Below are 22062 nucleotides of genomic sequence, written 5' to 3' on the forward strand. Positions count from 1 at the left end.
TTTCTTCGTGGACTGCTGAACGACGTTTCAAAGAACTTGTAGCTTTTTAAACCGATGCTTTCTTTGCCTTCGTTCGTAGCAAGTGACTGTGTAAACGGCTTTCTCGTTTCGAACGAGTCGAAGCCTAACGAAAAAAGCGTTCGAGATGTCAGCGCCACCTATCGCTACAGGCGCGAAATAGCCGCGATGACGGCATATGGCCTCTGAGATCCGGAGACATCACCGGCCAACTAAAATTCTAGAAAACGTGCACTGCTTAGACCGTACGCATCGAGCGGCCCACGCAGCTAAAACGTCTTCGGTCATCGCTGTGAGTTTGTACGGAACGGTAATACCGTACCGTATACCGCACTTACCGTACCGTAATACATCACTGCTAAAACTATAGCGCACATTAAGCAGCGCACGTTTTCCACAATTTTAGCTGGCCGGCGATATCTTCAGATCTGAGAGGCCATATGCCGTCGTTGCGGCTATTTCGCGCTTGTAGCGATAGCTGGCGCTGACATCTTGAACGTTTCTTTCGTTAGGCTTCGACTCGTTCGAAACGAGAAGCGATCTCGAAAACACCACGAGGTTATCCAAAATACTCTGTAGACGAAGCGGCCTGAGCCGTTTACAAGTCATTTGCTACGAACGAAGTGCATTTTACAAATTTGGCATTGCATTTTACAAAAGCAACGCCAAATTCAATTCGAAGCGAGCAGCGGGGACCGCCGCCATGTTTCTTACAAACTCCGAAAACCACGCAAAAACGCTGACTCGTTTGCGTTGCGTACGCGCGCTACCCGCTATTTCGTTTAGCGTTCAGCGCATGCGCAGTAACGACCCGCTATTTTTTAGCGTACGCAAGGTAAAGCGTACGCTAGTCAGCGCCACCTATCGCTACAGGTGGGAAACAGCCGTAACGGCGGTATCTGGCCTCTGGCCAACTAAAGTTGTAGAAAACATGCGCTGCGTAGCGTACGCTACACTTAGCGTATAGCGTACGCTGTAAGTTGCGTACGCTAAACTAAAACTGTCTACTGTCTGATGACATTCTAATAGACTTTAAGCGAAAAAAATGGCACTGGGCAGGTCATATAATGCGAAGATTAGATAAGCATTGGACCATTAGGGTGACAGAATGGGTACCAAGAGAAGGGAAGCACACTAGAGGACGGCAGAAGACTAGGTGGTGCGACAAAATTGGGAAATTTGCGGATGCTTCTTGGAATCGGTTGGCGCACGACAGGGGTAATTGGAGATTGCAGGGTGAGGCCTTCGTCCTGCAGTAGACATAAATAGCATGATAATGATGATGATGCCGCCTCAAACCGGCGCTCTCGCAGGCGGATCTGCTGGCAGCCGTGGCCACAACCATGGCAACGCTGGGCCTAGCTGCTTCGACGTTCGCTATTAGGCTTCTTGCCGTTCTTGTGCCATGTTTTTCATTTGAAGGATTCGCCATTGTTAGCGACGGCACCCACTCCTCCTTCGTGGACCTCGCGATTTGTTTCGAAGCTCGGAAAGCACAAAGCATTGCACAATGACGGTTTTTGAAAGTCAGCTTTGCCTCGACACATAATTGTTACGTAGTGGAGCATACGCAAAAGTATTGCGGTGAAGTATGACAAGTGTCGTGAGGGGCAATAGCCATGGGACACAGCATGCATTGCTTAATTATACATGCGTTCACCCGCCATCTCCGTACACAGTACGGGCACCGATATACCTAATTAGCGTACTGGCAGGCCTTCTGAGCTTTTCCAATTATGCCTGCAGCGATTTGAGCCCTTAAAGGGCCCCTCACCAGCTCTCGCCATTTTGAGCCAACAAGCGCCGTGCATACTATGCACGCTAACGATCGTGTCTACTAAGTATTATATCGCTACACGCCGCGCAAAGAATTCAAATTTCAAACCCAGTGCCGTCTGCCCTTCGCCTCGGGGGCGCCATGCTTCCAGTCGGAGAGCGGACGTAATTGTACAAGTACGCCTACGTACATCGCACTGCTGTGACGTCGCTCGTAGTGACACGTGACTTCAAGAATTATTTAAGACAACATCCGTTATTTGTGCAATCTGTTGGTTGAATAGACGAAATAAAGTAAAGAGAAATAATAAAACACACTAACAGAAAGTCAGTGCGTTCTTGTTTTACTTTACACCGCTGTAAGAGAGGCTGTACATCCGTTTCGTCTGCATGTTCCCACGTCGTGTAGTCGCACGCGGACAACGAAAGTATCCGAAGCATTCCACATTCACGTTAGTGGCGAAGCATGTGTGAGCCTTCCGTCCGTTTCTCTCCTTCCGAAGGAGATTGCTTTCCTATTACATTAATTGCAATTCCCCCTGCGCATGCCCAATTTTGTAGATTCTGTGGTTTCAGATAGCGGCGGAGCATATATATGCTGACTGAAGGAATAAAGACACTTTGGTTGTTAGTCAGCGCTGGTGTATGTGTCCCTTCGCTCGTCCCGTCGTTTAGCGCTGTTTTTATTGCTTGTAACGAAAGTATGTCATTTTCTGCAACGTTCGAGCTTGCGATCTTGATCCGCTTGTGTCTTCCTCAGTATTCGTGTACCACTGGCTTATACTGCTAGTCAGGTGTTCTCGTGCGCAGCACGCGATTTTGCGTGCTGCGCGAAACAGACGCGACCGCGCATGCGCGACGCCGTCAGTAGACGTGCACCGCGCAGCAAGAAAGAGAGGAGAAAAAAATGTAAAGGCGGGCCCGTGACATTTGCATCACGTGATCCTTGAACCCCGGTATGGGAGAATGCAGAGAAAGAATTTCGCTTGCAGAGGCTAGACGGGGCAAGTGGAAAGAGTGTCTCTCTTAGCAGTGGCCCTCGCCTCCTGAAATCATCGCTTCGCGGAACTGAAATATTTCTATCTCCGCTATTCATGAACCAGTTTGAAAATTGTTTTGCAGCAGTACGCTCCCTAGAGGGCACATAACCGAGATGCAGGTGTCCCTCATCCAAACGAAAATAAATTATTTAAAGCTGTGAAACACAACACTCGGATGTTTTGCTTGGGCTGAGGCTATGTCAGGACAGATGGGGTTTACTTACCAACTGTTGAGAGAGAATCTCACTGATGACAAAGTTCAGGCCGCATACCAATGAGCTTGCTATGAGTTTATAGAAATTGCTCATATTCCAAAACAGCTTATTTTGTGTGCATCTCCTTTTTATGCGTATTTGAGGACGTACGAGTCGATTTGCAGTGGTTTTTACCATTTTTTAAAGCTACTTTATGCGCTGGGCACTTTACTAACGCCACCCTTCCGTTTTATTTTTTAATAAAATAAATACAACTCTTTACTATTGAAAGTGTATTACGTCGGGTTTTTTTTTTTTTTTACACGCTTACTAGAGAGTGGCAGTATCAGGCGACATGGTGTTAACCCGTCTTGATATAAAACGAAGTTCTGTGTCACTCAGAGAATTTTCGCAAAGGCACTCAGTGAAAGTGTGAAAAACAGCGAATTTGGAAATGCCAACTTGGTAGACACCGTGGGTCTAGTATACAAAGGTCCAGAAAAAACTATTTTAGAAGTAATTTTTTTCTTCAATAGAATCAAGTGCATCTTCTCCTCTTAAACTAATAACATTTTGAGATTCTGTCATAATGAATACAAACGAGGTTCTCATTTCATTGTGGACCTGTGTTTTGTCACAATTTTATTTATTGCACAGAAAGTTTTGCTTTCCAGTATTTCTCCAGAGTACGGAAGGGTTAGTCCCAACATTACAACAGGTTGGTTATGATCAGGAGAATCTAGGTCAATGATAAAACAGCCACGCATCACGTGACTCGCCCCGCGCATAGCCAAAAAAATTAAATTATGGGGTTTTACGTGCCAAAACCACTTTCTGATTATGAGGCACGCCGTAGTGGAGGACTCCGGAAATTTCGACCTCCTGGGGATCTTTCACGTGCACCTAAATCTAAGTACACGGGTGTTTTCGCATTTCGCCCCCATGGAAATGCGGCCGCCATGGCCGGGATTCGATCCCGCGACCTCGTGCTCAGCAGCCCAGCACCATAGCCACTGAGCAACCACGGCGGGTGCCGCAGAGCCAGCGCTGACGGTCAAGAACATGCGCCGTCCACACTCTTTCAATGGCAGGTTTAGGGTTATTCGACACCTGCCAAAGGTTTTGAGTTTGGAGGGTCACTGGTTGCTCACCCTCTCTTCGGTTCATAAATGCATGCAACCGGCTTTTGACGCCAGTTCTTGCAGCGTAAATCCAAAGCTATAGTCTTGTGACGAGTTTCTCAAGGCTACTAAAAGAGACTGCGCGTCACAAACGGCATCAGGAACGAGAGGCCGCCGTACGGTGCGTCGCAAGCAAAGTGGTGTGCGTGAACAGCTTTTTTTTTTTTTTGCCATACCCACCCGCCGTGGTTGCTCAGTGGCTATGGTGTTGGGCTGCTGAGCACGAGGTCGCGGGATCGAATCCCGGCCACGGCGGCCGCATTTCGATGGGGGCGAAATGCGAAAACACCCGTGTGCTTAGATTTAGGTGCACGTTAAAGAACCCCAGGTGGTCAAAATTTCCGGAGTCCACCACTACGGCGTGCCTCATAATCAGAAAGTGGTTTTGGCACGTAAAACCCCAAGTATTATTATTATTAACATACCATGCGCTCGCCTTTCTTTGTTAGGCAGCTTGTGGGCAGGGTTGCCAGGTCGCTCCAACCATAGGCAGCCAAAGTGGCCTCCGCCGTAGCCCAAATGTAGCCAAAAGCGAAACCTTTGGGTAGCCCAAAAATAGCCAAGAAGCTTTGTATTTTTTTTTGCAGTCATTTCTTACGCATACTGAATTAATTTTCGGCAATAATACCTATATATTAGATTTCCCACGCATGACCACGCATGACCTCCGCGCGCATTGTCACGGAGGCCATGCGGCACGGACCAGAGATGCTGCACAAACGCAAGAAGTGCAGAAACGCAGGCACGCAGGCAAATTCGTGATAAGGCAAATGCAGTCTTCATTGCAAATGCACTGTTTTATTTTTTCCAGAGCACGACAAATCACGAAAAGAACAACACACAAATAGCACCGCGAAATAAACGCGCTTAGCAATGGCATGCATTCAGGCTTTCAGTATTATTACTTACAGCTCATGATAATTTCGCTTAACACCACACAATGCACTAAAGTAAAAACTGCGAAGAATCGCAAGACAAAGTCTAACACAATAGATGGCGGTTGGTACAAAATCTAGTACGATATATATACACAAAGAAAGTATGCTGATGTCACGTGGTAGTGAAGTATAAAGAACACAGTAGGAATACTGTGGAAGACGAGATTAAGTCTTATTGGGCGAACCTATTCGCATAAAAACACGCTACACTTAAAAAACAGCGACAGTGGCGAAGACAGTCGGCGAACGTCAAAATCTGATCAGCGGGGAAAGCGCGTCGGCTTTTGTACATCAGTCGTCGAATGTTCCACACTAATAGCTGGGATCCACGGGTCTTGCATAAAATTCTATACTATAGGCGTCGCGCGTGCATGCAATCAGATTACGCAAGGTTCGGTGACAGACAGCGGATGGAACCATCGGTAACATTCCAGAAACTTCCGATACATGCAGGCGCGTCCTGCACCGTGCGATAAAAGTTGTTAGGCGCTGAAACGTGGTCACTCGATCAACAGAAACAAGTACCAGTGTCAATACGATTAAGCATCACGAGCTTATGGCGAAGTGGAACTGCTTGTTCCGTACAATATGTCAGAGCTGAAACGGGACAAAAATTCTCGGCCTGGCTCAAAATCCTTGCAGCCGCCTCCGTTCCTGGCCAGGCCAAACTTCACGTGGAGGAGCGCTGCCAATGCCTCGTTCGACAATACATTTCGAAGGTCGGTTTTAATGAGCGAGACCTGGCTGAACACGCATTCGACGGCGGCATTTGGTACGGGTAGTAGTGATAGCAAAGACAGGAGGAGGGTTTGGAGTTGTGTAGGGAACGCATGACTGTGGTTATGGAAGAGGATATGTTCTACGTTGGCGTTGGAGCAGGGGCAATTTGGGCAGGAAGAGTCCGAGCGAATTGCCATGTATACGCGCCACGCGGCAAGCAGAAAATTCGACAAATTTTGGTTAGGTTCAGCTCGGTGTTCGCTCTCCGTTCTGGCGCCGGGAGCTAGAAGCATCTCATGCTTAAAACGTAGCACGCCGAAAGCTCACATGTGGAGACAGCAACAGTTTATGTTCGCTGGTGCACGCGCGGCTAGCGTTAGTTCACGGATGGAGACATGCTTCCTTAGGCCCGCTTTCTTAATTAAAATTATCAAAAGGCCGCTATCCTTGATCTTTTGACCTGCATATATATGTGTTCTTTAACATAGAACTTGCAAATTTTGATTTTGTATTAGACGCGCTCAATTTATTTGACCTGCTGTCGTCTGCATTTTGATTCCATCGTGCTTTTCATTTGTGCTTAACTATTCCTACTTTTTTTTTTTACACAGGAAATAGATGTAGCCCAAAAATAGCCATATAGCCAAAAGGAAAATTCTGACGCGAACTCGGACAAAAAGTAGCCCAATTTGGCTATTAATAGCCCAATCTGGCAACCCTGTTTGTCGGCTTTCTGAATGTCGAGCAGCTGCTGCAAATGCATCTGTGTCAATTGAACACGGAACAGTAACTTTAGTCGCCGATGCCCGATGAAGCAGCGCCGAGTAGGCCTAATAGTCTAGGCAGTGTGGCCGTGACAAAACTTCCCTTTGGGCCGCTTTGGCAACAGGCTGTAAACCGTTGCAGAATGAGTGCCGCTAATATGTTAGTTCAGTTGTGACCGATGAGCCGAGTTTGCGTGTGCAGGTTAGATTGACGACCTTTAAAGCTGCATAACGTCTGTCGTCGTGGCCCTAACACAGCCTGCGTTCCGATCATCATAAATAGTTTGGGCCTATTTACGCACACGCTTTCGTAATTGACGAAATGTGCACTTTTCTTACTGTTGCCTTTACTGGCATCTCGTTACCATTGCGATCGGTCATGTAGACCGTTAAGAGAATTCTATTAATTTGATTTTTCAGTTAGTTTAATCCCGACCGAAGGTTCCAGCCAGCAATCGTGCTTGTCTGTTGGCTTAGACTCGTTTTTTCAATCCCAAATTTGGCCTTCGCTGAATAATTCTAACTTGAGTGGTAAACATGCACGCGCCTGACCTCGAAGGTGGCGCCAATAGCAACCACATTTAGCGGCAACTTACGAAACGGTAATTGACTTGAACACACATCACCATCCACCAGAAATGCCTATTGTCAGCCTTCCCTAGTAGGACTTTAAAGCAAAAACGATAGAGCGCATCAAATGATTACGGTGTTTCCTCAATTCGGATCTCTCTCTCTCTCTCTCTCTCTCTGTGCGTTTGAAGATTGGTCTGAATATTGCCTGCACGTGATGCAATCGGATACAATGCAAAACGGCAGGCGATGGCAGCGGTTATCATTCTCACGTATCACGATGACAATGATGACGTGCTACTTTTTCTTTGATTGCAAAATCTCATTCTAAAGATCTTTGTGTTTGTTGCGAAGTCGTTTCACAAGCGTAGAATATCAAACACGATGAACTGTGTGAAACACGTGTCGTGGTTTGTAGCAGTTAAGATTGAGTAACACCTAATGATGGACGTTAAGTATAAATTTCTATTCTCTGAAGGTAGAGTTTGCAGATTTCGTCTTTTAATATTGCCAAAACAGGAGGCATGCTACGCTTTTCTCGCTAAAAAAAATGGGTGCACATTAGATTTCTACTTTGATCATGGAAAGTGGGTGCAAGTTAGAATTGTCGAATTACTGATGAATAAATCAGCAGTTCTTAGGCTTTAGTTTTTTTCTGCATCCTGTTAAATTAAGCTTGCTGCATCACTTCATTTGTTCAGTTCCGTAAAGGTCGAATGAACAGAAGTTATCTGCGTGTGTAAAGATGTTGCACGATTTTACTGGTAAACTTCTTTCGGTGAGGAGGAGGAGGAGAAACATCTATTTTCTTTAAAAAAAGGAAAGGACAAGCAGGTGTCTTTCTGCTTGTGCGGGAGGCGCCCTTATTGCACGGCTCAGGCGGCTCCTGCTGTCTCCCGGGCCCGCCACACCAGTTTCTGATGGTTACGAGGGCCCGAACTAAGCACAGCCTCCCACTGCTCGGGTGTGGAGTTGGGTATTTGTGGGGCTGCCTTCACGTTAGGGCACGCACATGTGGTGTGATATAGGGAGGCGTAATTGTTACAAAGGGGACATTTGTATGACTATAGAGTGGGGTGTGTTGCATGCACTCTTCTTAAATAGGGGTATGTATTATTTTGTATTTGTCGACAGGTTACGGCGTCTTCACGTGAGAGGTCTTGTGTGGAGGTGGGTATAGCGTCTTCTGTTCAATCTGTGGTGTTGCAGTATGGCGTTGTATTGCAATACGTACGGTCTCCATAGATGCGGTCGGATCCCTCTCTTGTAAACTTTTCTAGCCGAGAGTACACGGCACATAGAACCTACTCAGCATCATGTGTAGGTGCACCGCTTTTATTTCCTCTTAACTGAATGAAAACTATTGCACGTTGTGATTTCGCGAGCGCATTTCTCATGTGCACCTGTCGCGTGTTTTGCAATAGCGCAGGAGTAAGGACCGTCCGCGCTTGAGAGAGAGAGACCGGTCACAAGAGCGATCGTCACGCCAAGGGAAGTCTATAGGCGTGACCGGTTCTGAGTGGGACTACAGAGACAGGAGCCGCCAAAGGGACCGCTGCCGAGACAAGGAGAGGGAGCACGGCAGTCGCCACTAAATGTCCCTCTTCACCACCACGTGGTGAGCGTTTGCCGTGTTTCTTTTCCTACTTGAAATTCAATTCAGTAGGCGACTATTTACTTGGGTCTAACTCGTTAAAGCTTGACATGGGCATCAGAATAAAACGGTCCGTAAGTTGTGACCTAATCCCTCCCACTTATCTTGAAACCTTGTTTCCAAATTCGGAGGCTGTGTGTCGTGATACTACGGGTGCTTCTGCACGCGCCAGATGCTTGACATGAGAGAATGAGGCTTGGAGCAATGGGAATTGCATGCAAGAAATTTTATTTTTTCATGTGAAAACAAATCGCTATTTCTTTCTTAAGTGTACCATGATAACTTGGTCAGGTAAGTCTACAAGACATTGCAATTTCCGGTTATGGTCATAACAAAGTCGTGCAAGTGAAATTTGCATAAGTACATCTATTGTAAAAACCACTTTTCTAAAGCAAACCATAGTTTTCAGCAGAAAGAAGCATCGTCTGTTAGTTAGAGATTTGGTAAAATGCCACGCACTGAGCTCACAGCATCAGAGGGAGGCTTTGCTTAATGTGACTCAGTCTTGAACGTTTTCTTGACTCGAGGCTTGAGACTAGAAGCAAAAAAAAAGGAAAATGAAAATAAAATACGGAACGTGGTTTCATCAGCTGCAGGAGGAAAAAGTGAGAATAGGACAGTGAAATGCACAGATTTGGAAAGGAAACAGCTCTCATGCAAAGCACGACACCCACCTAGAATTTCAGGTTGCGACGGCAATGAAGCGGTCACCAACAGATTTCCGGACGACCGATGCGCTGATGATGTGTCCGTAATCGTCCACAATCCCAACATTCACTTGGATACGGTAAGTGCGGCAACTCCTCAGACTGATCTGCAAGACAAAGGAGGGCAGTTTCTGGTGTTGAGCTTTTAGTTTGGAGTGGGGAAGGGAAGGCGTTGGTCTAGGGAACAGACTGCATGCTCATTTTTCGTTATTCTTATGACATACATATTTACGAACAAATTTACTCTCCGTCCCAGCCTTGCGAAAGTGGAGGTCCAGCAAAGGTGTTGAAAACCAACACTGCAACTGCTAAGGGGGTTATGCGATGCTTTATTGCTTGAGAGTAATGGCAATTGTGACAGCACGCTGCCCCCTATAGCGGTGCTGCAACAACATTGAAGTCATTTGTTAGGCTGGTTCTTTTACATACGAAATGCTAGGAACGTCGCTCCTCACGTTGCCTGTTGCCATCACTGTGGCAGCTTGCGCAGCAATAATCGTTACCGGGAAATGTATGCAGGGAGCACCACGTGCATCGCAGTGTTGTCAGGACCGCCTCATCAATTACGTGGTTTCAATGACTGCTTTGCGCTTGTTCTTTATTGAAATATATACTGTTCTGTATACGTTGCATGAGCGATTACAGAGAATGTACGCACTGTCCACTTCATTTTGCTAACTGACTGAAGCCTGTACCACACTGGGGTAGGGGCCACTGCTCTTGTCTTAGCACTGTCGCCAGGATGGGTCCACGATTTTGACGATAGATGCGAACACGAAAAATGTTGACCAACTAGAGGATAACAGCTTCGCTGTAAAATCAAAATCTAGCCTGCTTGAAGCACCAATACTTTAGTGTGTGACTGGGCAGCCTACTCAACCCGAGTGGAGTGCCCACTTACCTGTAAGTAAAGCAGTTTAAACGGCATTCAGCGAACTGATAGCGTTCGCCATGCACAATAGTATGAACGGCACCAAACACTTCATGAATTAGTTCGGTACAAAACTGGCCTGGCACTTCCTGCGCTCTCAACAGGCTCCGAAAGCATGGGGATTCAATTTTTTTTTTATACCAGTCGCTATTAGTTACCAGAGTCTGGTCAAACCCACAACCTCGTGCTATCAAGCCACACTGCACAAACCCTGCACAGAATGAATCAAACGCAAAGATAGAAGCATTTCAGTGTTCCACTGGTGAAGGAAATGACAATGCAGGCCATCCTGAAACAACCTAAGGGTGCATACACATTGAACCTGCCGGTGCCATGCTGTCGGTAGTACTCATCGCTTTCTCTCTCTACTTAAGGACAAGGGTTCATTGAGCAGAATGCAATTGTGTATTTTTTCAATGAGTCATAATTGAGTAAAGCATGTTGTTTAGGATTTCATTGTTTCGGATTACATGGGAATCCGTTTCCACAGATTCCCATGTAAATTTAAGTACGGAAGTGCCACCGTTCATGAAATTTTCTGCCTGCACTCACACTGTTTCGGTAAATACTCTGCGACGGTGCCTGACGCTGCGTCGGGATCATTGCAAACTAGCTAACGTATTCCGCAACTGTTCTTAGTCGTTCTGTGTGGGAAGGAAGCAGGCCGTCAATGCACAAAGCATTCGCTTCTTTTTTTTTTCTTTTTGAGGGGGGGGGGGAGTAGGGGCGTCGGGAAAGGTGTGTACCGATCTAAGGTCCTGCGCACGCGTTTCTGATTTTTTATTTGTTCTGTTTGGTCTTAAAGCATCTCTCCTATGACAATACTGCACGAAACAAGGGCCAGGACTGCGTACTTAAAGCGGTTGTTGGTGAAGACTGAGCATGCGAGCTTCCCTACAACAGGCGAAAGCACTAATCGCGCTGTAAACGGGGCGCGCTGGCACACTCACCGTCCCGCTCACATATTGTCAATCGACACCACTGAAATGTTTCCGTGTCATCTGGCATTTTTGACAAGCATTCCGCAACTAAACTGGTGCTTGGAGCCATGTATCTCGTCTTGAATGCACACATGGCGGCAAGGGGAGTACTGCGCTTTCTTTACACCCGAACGTTACCGATTAAGTGATTGGTGTCAATTCTCGTACATCGCGTATAAATTACAAAACGTAAGGAGAAATAGTAATCTTTGCGGCGCCGGTTACATCGCAGACTAACTTTTATAGTATGCGGCGGGCCTCTTACGGCGCGCTTGTCTGTACGCGGAGTCACTTGGCCTGGACAGCCGCGCTTGTCGTCTCTCGTATTCCACGCCATATTATATGGCCAGTGTTAAACGTAGCCTCTCCTTCGACATCGCATCGCTGCGTGTCCTTGGAAAGGTCAAGGACCGCGCTTAGAGATACCAGAGGCCCGTAGGCCACCTGCATCTGCAGGTGCGCACGCTTTCGTCTCGCCTCATCACCTCTATCCCCGCCATATTGAAACGTTCTCCGCGCCACCTATAGGCGCTGGAAAGTGCAAATCACTCGGATGCATCATATTTCGTGAAAATCGGTCCATGAGTGATCTCAGAAAAACGTATTTTTTTTTTTTTTGCGTTGTACAGGCCGCGTCGGAGTTAGGCCCGAGCTAAAAAATTGGAGGACACTTAAGCTTCGCCTTCAAGAGTGGGACGCGACAGCGTTCCCGTCGACCCGCCAAGGGGTATAAGACAATGCGCTATGGCACAGCGATCACTTACGATGCGCCCCGCATCGGACTTAGCGCCCACCTATCACGCGGTGAGCGTCGAGCAACGGAGCGTTCGCCGCGGCAACGAAACGTGCGCCTGAGCGAAAGAAACGAACCAAAGAACTCGGTGTCTCGGAGGGGAAACGGCCTACGCCAGCCAAACGTCGTGATCGGCACGCGCAGAGAGATAGATAGTAATCTAAACCGGAAGCACGGCGAAGCGTCGTCAGGGGAGAGGGAGTCCCGCGACGCGCCTGGCAGCGGTCCCAATGCGCGCGCGGCGCGCCTCCTGTCGGGGCAGCGCCGTACATTGAGAGGAGGGGGTCTTCTGTGTTTGCCGCAAGATGGCTCTGCGTGTGCGGAAAGCGCAGAAGAAATTCAGCGGAAACGCACTTCGCAACTCGTGTAATTGAGACTTCTGTACGTTACATGTTCATAATTACCGATATACACCGCAGTATAACTTTCCACGGCTCGTTTCGAAGGCAACACCGCATTCACTAGAGGCGCGTTTGCACCGCTTGGAAGCATCGAACTCGTGGCTGAGTGGTAGCGTCTCCGTCTCACACTCCGGAGACCCGGGTTCGATTCCCACCAGGCCAATCTTGGAAGTTGCTTTTTATTTATGAAGCGCCTGCCGTGATTTATCGCTCACGGTCAACGCCGCCGACGCCGACGACACCGGCTTTTCTGCGACACGAGTTCCTTAACGCTATCGCGTTAATATAAGGCTGGGTGCCTCAATGCGCGCCTCCTGCCCCGCTCCGTGCAGGGTGGCCGCATTCTTGGAACGGATCGTCTCTGCGCCGCCCGGCTTTTTCCATCTCACTTTCAACGGCCACTGCGTTGTGAATTTTGCAAGGTTACCAGATGCTGCGCGCTGCTGTTCTCCAATACTTCGACAAATGGCTGGCGATTTTTTTCATGTTCCAGACATCGAAAAAGAAGGCTTCTATGGACGGTGAAGATTAAACAGTACAATTACGTGTCCGTGGGTAGTGCGAGTAAGCTTTACAAAAATGCCTATTAACATTATTTAGAACTTCTACCAACTTTCTATTTACTTTATTGACAGTCTATTTACATTTACATTCTGGTAACATTTGTTCATACACTGCCAAAATACTTCTTTCTTACTTTTGTATAAAGAATACTTTTAATACACAGTCAATAGACTTCCTTATTACTTTTGTATAAAAATATTTTAAATAAGCCGTTAAAAGACTTCCTTCATACTTTTTCACATAGAATATTTTAAGTTCCCCGTCAACATGTCTTCTAGCTTTTGTCTATACAACAAATTTAGCACTGCGTCAAAAGGCTCGTTACTTTTGTGTAAAGAATGCTTTACTATACATCATGAAATTTTTTTTTCTCAAGGACATGTATCCTCAGTACGTCCACAGCTCTTACTGTTTGCCGAAATATATTTAGAAAGGGAAGTAACTATTTAGAAGGGAAGTAATTTTTTCTAACACACATTAATGCCGATATGTGACATACTCAGGAATCAAGCTCTTTGTTTTAAATCGTAGCCCCAATCCAAGTCGGTAGCGAATTGTTGACGGAGTGCTACTAAAATGTTTAAAGAAACATGTTCGTAAACTGTTAGAACTAATCTTTTTAAAGGTTTTACTGGACTACGTGAGCGTGCGGTGACGTCAGCACACTCTGAGAAATTTGTTTGCGCTACACCACCTGACCGGTGTGATAGCGGAGAACTGTGCAGGCCGCGCACCAGCTGCCCAGCTTCATCCCGGCCTTAGGGCTGGTTAACTAAAAGCCGATTTACGCTTGAGCCGTGACGCGTGCGGTCGTGCAGAAAACTGCACATTTCGCACACTGGTTCACAAATATTGGTTTACGCTGGGCTCGCACATGCAGTGCAAACCGAAATGTGCGTAACAGTCTGCGAAATGCGCAAATTCTCAGCCGACCACATGCGTGGTACGGGCAGGCGGGTGGTGTGGGGCTCGAGCGTAAATCGGCCCTTAACCCGCACTGCTATTGCAAGGCCGCCAATTAGCTTTGCAACGAGGTAATCGGATCAGTGCACTCCGCGATATGAATAGTACGCCCTAAGCTGGGACGTGTCGGCACAGGGGCGTCGCGGTATTTGGTAAAAAGAAGAAAAAGAGCCGGAACTCATGGTAACACGGCGCTGGAACGTTGTCGCTCAAATATCCAGAAGGCTGCAAAATACAGCTGCTGCTGAGTGAGCGCGAGTGTCGACCTGAGTAAGCGCACAGGTAGAACAGAAAGAAAAACCTGGACTCTGGGCAGGTAACACGTCTCTGTGAAAAAAAAAATGAAATTACCCTTACCGTATAAAAAAGAAATGTAGCTTTGTGCGCGTCCCTATTCGCACGCTTTCGTCCCTGCCTCCTACCGACGGCTTCTGCACGTTAAAGGTAACTAAGAGGACGTTGCACCTAAGTGAAGGCAAAGTAACTATGCTAACTGATCTGCTTTACGGCGATGATAGCTTGCTGTGTGTGAAAACAGATTGAAAATAAATATTTACGCACTCCTAATATTCAGTGATTTCGCTTCACAACACGGCGACAAAATTTTGAGCTCCAACAAGCGGTCATTATGACATCCGTAATTATGGCATTCCAGATACCAATAGCCAGGATATCAAAGGCCATGATTCTGCCGTGCTTCGGGCGCCTGAAAACTGCTAACGTCATAGCCACTACGCTTCGGACATGTATTTGACTATAAAAATATTGCTACAACAGGCTTCAGCATTATTTTGCGCTGGGCGCCTTGGAGCAAAATTTTGTCTTTGAAAGCGACAAGCGCTAATGGATGTTCTTGCGCAAAATAGGATAACCACATAATTTATTTAATACGACATTATTTTTCTATGTTTATTACATTTGGAGAAAAAAAAAGCCGGTTTTCAGAACAATATTTGCCTCGAAATATAAAAATATACAGTCCCTAAATGCACAACAAAATTGAGCAGGCTGTCTTGTCAGGTGTTATTTTTTCAACCTCTGCCACGAGGTACATTCCTCGAAGTGCAGTTCCCAGAAAGGAGTGCGCACAAAAAAGCCGGCCGCATTTTTCACCGAGAGGCGACGAATGTCTAAGTGTGAGTCATACCATCCCAAGGCGGGAGGGAGGGGGGAATATTTCGGCGTAAAAAGGGGCTTCAGTTCTGCGGCGGTCAAGGCGAAGAGGATGGATGGAAAGAATGACACCTGCCTATCTCGCGCATGCGCACAAATTTGACATGGTCCGAGTGGAGGCAAAGCAAGAGCCCGTCGCAATCGACTGTACCACGCCAGCTTCGCATAGGAACTGATGGCAATTCTTCGTGATTTGGGAGAAGGAACGTACTACGCTTAATTGCGTGCTGCAGAATTAAGCGTACTTTCCCAAATCACGAAGAATCGCCATCGGTTCCTTTGTGACGCTGGCATGGTACGGTCGGAAAGATGTAGGCGTTTCGTCGCGCATTGTAGCAGCAATCTAGCAATTTTTGCTGCTGTTTATGCTTATGCTGTGTTGTGGGTAATTCATCGTTGCAAGCCGACCAGCAACGTGTTTGCGAAGCCCACAGTGCTTTCTTCGTTCCGTGATGTGAACGTTTCTGCAGCTTCTCTGCCAGCTGCGATGCAGTGTCGTGTGAGGTGATTTAATATTGGCACCCTCCGTGTTTTAAACTGCACACGGCACAAATAGCGAACAGCGGTTCCTCAAGACAGCACTGCGTTGAAGTTTCATCTGTCTCCAAATTATATTAGAATATACGTTCTTTTCTATCATTCTTCATAAACATATTATTTTGATGTTCTTTTACTTCAGTTTCTTACGCCGCATTTGGCAGGTTATTATTGCGCGAGCAGTAACGACGTGAAATGTTTTAAGAACGATTTTCTTGCATACTTTAGCTATGCCGCGTCATGCGGTTCGCTTGAAGTTCCTATAAACACGAAGCATAAAAATACTTCGTTTTCACAGCGTTCGCAATGACTTAATGTCTGGTAAATATTGTCTGATCATGAACTCATTGTTTGCTCTTTCCTACTCTGGCTGTACAGGATGAGGACGATGTACAGGACGGTTCACAATGACATACGGTTCAGCGAACCGGTTCACAATGACATAGGTTGCACTGGTTAGACAAGTGCGAATGTGAAAGAAAATCGTTCGCACTTGTCTAACCACTGCAACTTATGTCATTGTGAACCGGTAGTTTTTGACACTGATATTTTGTTTTCGAGTAAAAATAAACGAACTCGTCAAAATACAGAAGCGTTCCATGCAATAAGGCGTGCTTAAATATGCATAAGTCAGCGATCGGTTGCTATCACCGACAAAGAATTCGTATTCTTGAATACTGCTTCTATAACAGCGAAAATGACCGTAATCAGAGTTTCTTCTCCTTGGGGGCATTTGGTCATGTGTTCCGCATTTTTTTTAAACAAGACGTAGTGACCAGCCAGAAATCAGGAAGCGAGAACGGGAGTATTCTGTAAGGGTCCAACAAATGGACATGTCGATTTCGTCCACTGCTAAAGTTCTGCTTAGCTGGGCTGGAGTGCGCGTCAGAAGGAAACAGGCGGCTGCAGCCAATTCAGCAGCAGACGAAATGGAAATGTCGACTAGGTGGCCACTTGTAGAATAGCCTCCTCCCCCAGGTAGCGACGAGTATATTTGTAAGACCCCGTTCCTCCCTGGGCTAACAAAAAATAGTACAGGACAGTACGACTTGTAGCACCCACGCCGTCATGTCTTGCTCACGGATTCCCCAAATGTCACCGGGCCAGCTTTGAGCGATAGCACACTGCACTAGACTGAATATTTACGGCACTAGAGCTTGGTAAAACCCAGAGCCTTCTGACCAGGGTGTTAGTGCAAAGCGTACGCTTCTTCAAACTCGCCAAGTATTGTGCACCTTACGAACGGCGACCCAACTAGCAATCGCGACTAAAATGTGGAAGCGGTGAACGAACTCTTACCGGAGGCGGGTTCGGGATGTTTTTCTCGTTGGAGAAGAGCTTGAGCTTGGAAAAAGACAGCACCCGGCCGTACAACCAGAAACCGGGCCGCGGTGACTCCGGGTGGCAGTACTGACCAACTGCGCAAGTCCAAGGATACACTTTAGGGCTTAAATTCACTTCGCCACAAACAGACAAACACAAAAATGTAAAGAAAAACGCCTCTCTCGGGAGGCGGCGATAAGGCCGACGACGATAGCGTCTCGCTCACACTTACCGCATTGGCGCCCAGTGTAATCCGTGAAGGTGAGCCAGACCGTGTACTGCCACTTATCCACCAAGTTTGTAATCCGAAACTCAGGCGCTGGCTTCATGAACCTGCATGCGAGGGAGATAGTCGAGGCACGGTTATTTTTGACGAACACCATTATCACGCGATGAATACGCAAGCACGTCTCGAAACGAGCAGCTATAACACGATGATTGCACGATGCCATGCTGAGAAAGACATGAACAGACAGCAATATGCCTGGGTCGTGCATAGGCGATTGTTCCTAGAATCTGAATTACGCGTTGCCTGTTGCCATGAACATGGGTGACCCAATAAGCTTGTCCTCAACACTGCTGAATCGGTGTAAACTGCAGGGATACCTTCTCAAATTGAGACGGTGATTATCGTTCGTGTCATTACTGTCCACTGTCTTTTTTTCAGACCAACATGTACACCACGATGTGGAAGGTGAGGCTTCTCGGCAGGAACGCTAATGTATGTTCGGAAAGCTCATGCCAACAGAAGCCAGCATGCTAACCTGTGGAGTAGGATATTTCAACGCTTCTGAAAGCGAACCGTTTTGGGATCGGCCCCTTGCACAATGGCGCGCAACCGCGTCGGCTGTAAAAAACACTCGCCTGCCCTGTGTGTGTATCAGCAGTTCTATCCTATGCAGCGGGAACTCGTGCTGGTTGACGAGGATGACATGGGGAAGCATGGCCGGCAGTCTCTCCACGATCGCCCGCTGTGGATCCACCTTCTTCTTGGGAGGGAACTGGGGCCAATCGCTCCAGTCGTTAACTTGGTCCGGGTGGTCACTAGGGAAGTCCGCCGGACGGACGAGGTTTGGCTGAATCCAGATCTGTGGCTCGCTCCTAACGACGACGGCTGCGGTGCCGGAGGTAGACGGCACGCTTTCGATGTCCCTTGACTGGGACGCTCCGCCCGGTCGCTCGCTCCTAACGAAGACGGCTGTGGTGCCTGAGGTGGACGGGTGCACGCTTTCGATGTCCTTCGACTGGGACTGGCCGGCCAGTGGCTCGCTCCCAACGACGACGGCAGCGGCGCTGGAAGTGGACGGCACGCTTTTGACGTCCTTTGACTGGGACGGGCCGGCCGACGCGACGTCGCTGTTTCCGCTGTCACTGCCGGAAGAGCTGCTACTGCTGCTTTCGTCGCTGCTGCTATCGTCGCTGCTGCTATCGTCGCTGCTGCTCGTCGACAGCTTGCCACCGACTCCCATAAGCATGGCGTAGCCGTACAGACTAGGGTCGAGCCCAGCAGCAGCGGAGGTAGAAGCACGGCCGAAGACGCCATCCTCGAGGCACAGGTGGAGTTGGCGGAGTGTGTCGCAGGGAGCGCGACTTCAGTAGGTCTCCGATGGTCGAGTAGCTGCCGTTTGCTGTGCAGCGACTTGTTTTATGGCGTGCTCGGGAAGTGGGCTACTGCAGAAGGCATGGGCATTGCTTGTTTTTGCTATGTTGACGGCTTTGAAAGTATTTGGCACGTGCCCACTCACGGGTTCGATTTCAATTGGTGCCCATTGGTGTATAGCTTAGTTGGCTTTTCAACATAGGCGTGTCCTCGTTCTACGATTTTCTCCTCTCCCTCGAACCGCAGGTGGCCGAAAAACTTGTCTGGAAATTTTCCTTTGTTCTGACATACTGGACGAGCCTGTACCCCCCCCCTCCCCCCTTTCTTTTTTGGAGGACGTATGACCGGCGGGAAAGGACACTTCAAGGTCGATGGCCTGCTGTATTGCAAACTGAGTTATGGTGATTCAGCAGGTGTATATTCTCGGAAAGAGCATCGATGGCAGAGAATAAAGAAGACGAGATGGTATGGCACCTTTGCGTTTGACAGTAGCAAATCACCGTGACCTCTCGCAAAAGCAGCGCCTGCCTTTTTACGAATGTGTAAGGCCAGAGGGAAGCTAGATACTCGACTAGATTAGCTAGACTGGAAGAGAGGATGGTGAGGGGAGGGAGAAAGTGGTTAGAACCGACGCAGTGAATTAACGAGGCCTCACCACCCTTCGCTTGCTTCTCCCATACAATAGAGGGGGCGGGAAAAAATAAATAAATCGCAAAGAAAAGATAAAATAAAGAAAAAAAGGGGTGAGCAATAAAAGTGCACCCGAAGTCGTGGATAACAAGAGGAGGCCAGAAGAACGAGTCTTCTGCGCTGGTGCTTGACATTTCCTTGGTCTTCGAACAAAGTCATGTTTGCTGGCAGTACTCCCCAAGATCTTCGAAGCCGTTGCTACACTTTCAATCCAAGCATTCCTAAGTAGTAAAAAACGGAATTGCCATGTCGTGCCTTAAGTTTTTTCTCGACCAGATCCTGCATGCACAAAATGAGCGCAATGTTTTAATGAAGCAGGTTATCCTAGTGTATCAGTGGCCACTGCGGCTGAGCGCCTAAAGAAGTCGGTTTCGAGGGGGACGGACGCGATTACAGAAAGCAGTAATTAATAGCAAAAAAAAAGAGTAGTGGCTATTCCGTATATTCATTCAGTGTCGCACAGGCTTAAAAATGTTGCAACTAGATATGATGTTAATGTTACTTTCACTGCTCCCAATAAGCTAGGTAAGATATGCGCTGCCGTACTGAGGAAAAAGAAGGAGGTAAAAGGCAAAAAAAACGAACAGATATTTGTCCAGAAGCAAAATAAGAACAACAGTTTTACTGACTGTCATATGGGTGTGGTTTATACAATTCCCCTTAGCTGTGGCCAGTTCTACGTAGGGCAAATGGGACGGTGTATCAATCAGAGGCTAATGGAACATAAAAGGTCGTTAACCAGTGGATCGCCTTCTAATCTTTCGCTACATTGCCGAGATTGTAACTGCACGCCAGAGATAGATAAATGCGCGATGTTGCACAGGCATAGGAATGAAAATACGCGTCTTATGGTAGAGGCCTGGCATATCTATAATGGCAGAAGTGCGTGCGTGAGTAAGCCTTCGATTACTTTACACAAGGAAGAGATTAAGCGCCTTAACAGTTATCTCTCACGTAGACCGGCACGTGTACCCGACTGACACGTGGTGTACCATTCCTGATCGAGCTTGCGCAGATTAGTTTTGTGTCTTCTTTCTTTTTCGCCTCTGTGCTCCATTCAGTTGATAGTCGGCGTTCGTGTTGTCCACTTCTCTTCTCTTGTGTCCTGTCTGCACGCCTCACCTCTATTTTGCATAATGAATCCTTACCAACTAGCTCAGCTTTCTGTCACTCTAAGCCTGGAAGGAGATGTAAACTATCCTCTTTCGCCCCTCTCTTAAGGAAGTTATAAATATTATCGCGCATAAGATAGCGAATAGTTAAGCTGTTATATAATTGTTGACGAAGTTGCACGAGAGGATTGTTCGTTATTGAAGTGTGGTATAACTCTTGCTGAAGTAGATGATTGTGTTAAACTAGAGGAATCTGTATAGGCATGGTATGTATCCTAGATGCCGTATATACGGGGTCATCATGTCTAAGCGTTCCGGAATGTTTTAACATAATGCCTGTTGCAGATAACGTATTTCCTGTCCTTCAGCTGGCTTAGTCGAAGAGGCGGACATTACTGGAAGGAGACATCAAAACACACATGTTAGAATAATTAACACAAATTCACTAATAAACTTCATAAATATTTACGGCATGTAGTGCGATTTAGGAATCGTAGCCGGTGAATTTACAAGGCATATCCACTTGTATCTCCAGGATGACACCAGTTTCGATTTATAATTTCCCAAAGTGTGGGACAAAATACATGCGCGTTCTAGTTACTCTATTTTTCAACGCGTAGACGTGCGTTTAGTTAAAAAGTCAAACAACAGTGAATTCTCACTGCGAGCTTGATGGCGCATATCTCAAAACTGGTGTCATTATGGAAATTTATTCCAAATGGATACACCTTGATGCAATCTGTGAATTGCAATTATATGCCGTTATGTTATTAATTAAGAAGCTAACTTATGATTTTTTAAAATTAGCAGATTATGTGTTTCGCTTTCAGCAGCGACTATGCCCGCCTCTCTGATTAATCCAGCTCAAGGACTGCGACTATGTCAACTGCAACAGGCGATTTAAAGAAATCAAAAATCCGGAAAACCTAAATATTATCATCCCGCATGTTTGGTATAGTGTTGGTTGTTGCGTAGCTTTAATGAAACCTGTCTCGTTTTGTAGTTATACCATCTATTGCCAACTCTATTTTTGCGAAGGTAAGCCCCGATTTGCGAAACTCATTTTTCTGAAAGATGTAGAGATAGTCTTGTATTTTTTTATGGATACAACTTTCGCCCCTTTTCATGATGTTTGAATCCAATGGGGGATTTTCCATGTTGGGATTAAGGAAAAAAGAGAGAGACATTTTTCTGAAGTTCTCCGAACTCGAAGCGGTGATTTGCGAGCCTCTGTAATAGAAAGGCAGCAACAATTCGCGCGCGGAACTCCTAGGCGTATGCGAAGACATCTCACTCAAAGTCTTTGGAGCCGCTCTTCCCATGTTCGGGAGAGGCCGCAATTTCATCATGGTGGCCTCGAATCAAGACAGAAGAAATTTCAGACAAGCGCGGCCATCGACTGTGCAAGTGATTAGTCAACATCGTTTGTACTA

At 47.0% G+C, this 22062-nt stretch overlaps 1 protein-coding gene across 1 annotated transcript; it reads right to left on the reverse strand.

The window, feature by feature from the left end:
- Nucleotides 1-9212: 9212 nt before the first annotated feature.
- LOC135913352 (uncharacterized) lies at nucleotides 9213-19113 on the reverse strand. Its single transcript, XM_070535877.1, has 5 exons — nucleotides 18092-19113; nucleotides 17460-17560; nucleotides 17204-17322; nucleotides 9530-9669; nucleotides 9213-9390 (listed from the first exon to the last, which is right to left on the reverse strand). Exons 1-4 carry the CDS (start codon nucleotides 18700-18702, stop codon nucleotides 9538-9540), a joined length of 963 nt encoding a protein of 320 aa, XP_070391978.1. The 5' UTR covers nucleotides 18703-19113; the 3' UTR covers nucleotides 9213-9390; nucleotides 9530-9537.
- Between the last annotated feature and the right edge of the window lie 2949 nt (nucleotides 19114-22062).

This window comes from Dermacentor albipictus, chromosome 3 (assembly GCF_038994185.2).
Source record: "Dermacentor albipictus isolate Rhodes 1998 colony chromosome 3, USDA_Dalb.pri_finalv2, whole genome shotgun sequence".
Lineage (NCBI taxonomy): Eukaryota > Metazoa > Arthropoda > Arachnida > Ixodida > Ixodidae > Dermacentor > Dermacentor albipictus.

Excerpts from the sequence above, each read along its gene's own strand:
- LOC135913352 (XM_070535877.1), bottom strand. The coding sequence starts at position 18,702 with ATGCTTATGGGAGTCGGTGGCAAGCTGTCGACGAGCAGCAGCGACGAT. Across the intron at positions 17,323-17,459 it reads TTACACTGGGCGCCAATGCG|TTGGTCAGTACTGCCACCCG; the intron begins GTAAGTGTGAGC and ends GGACTTGCGCAG. Across the intron at positions 9,670-17,203 it reads ACATCCCGAACCCGCCTCCG|ATCAGTCTGAGGAGTTGCCG; the intron begins GTAAGAGTTCGT and ends TTTGTCTTGCAG.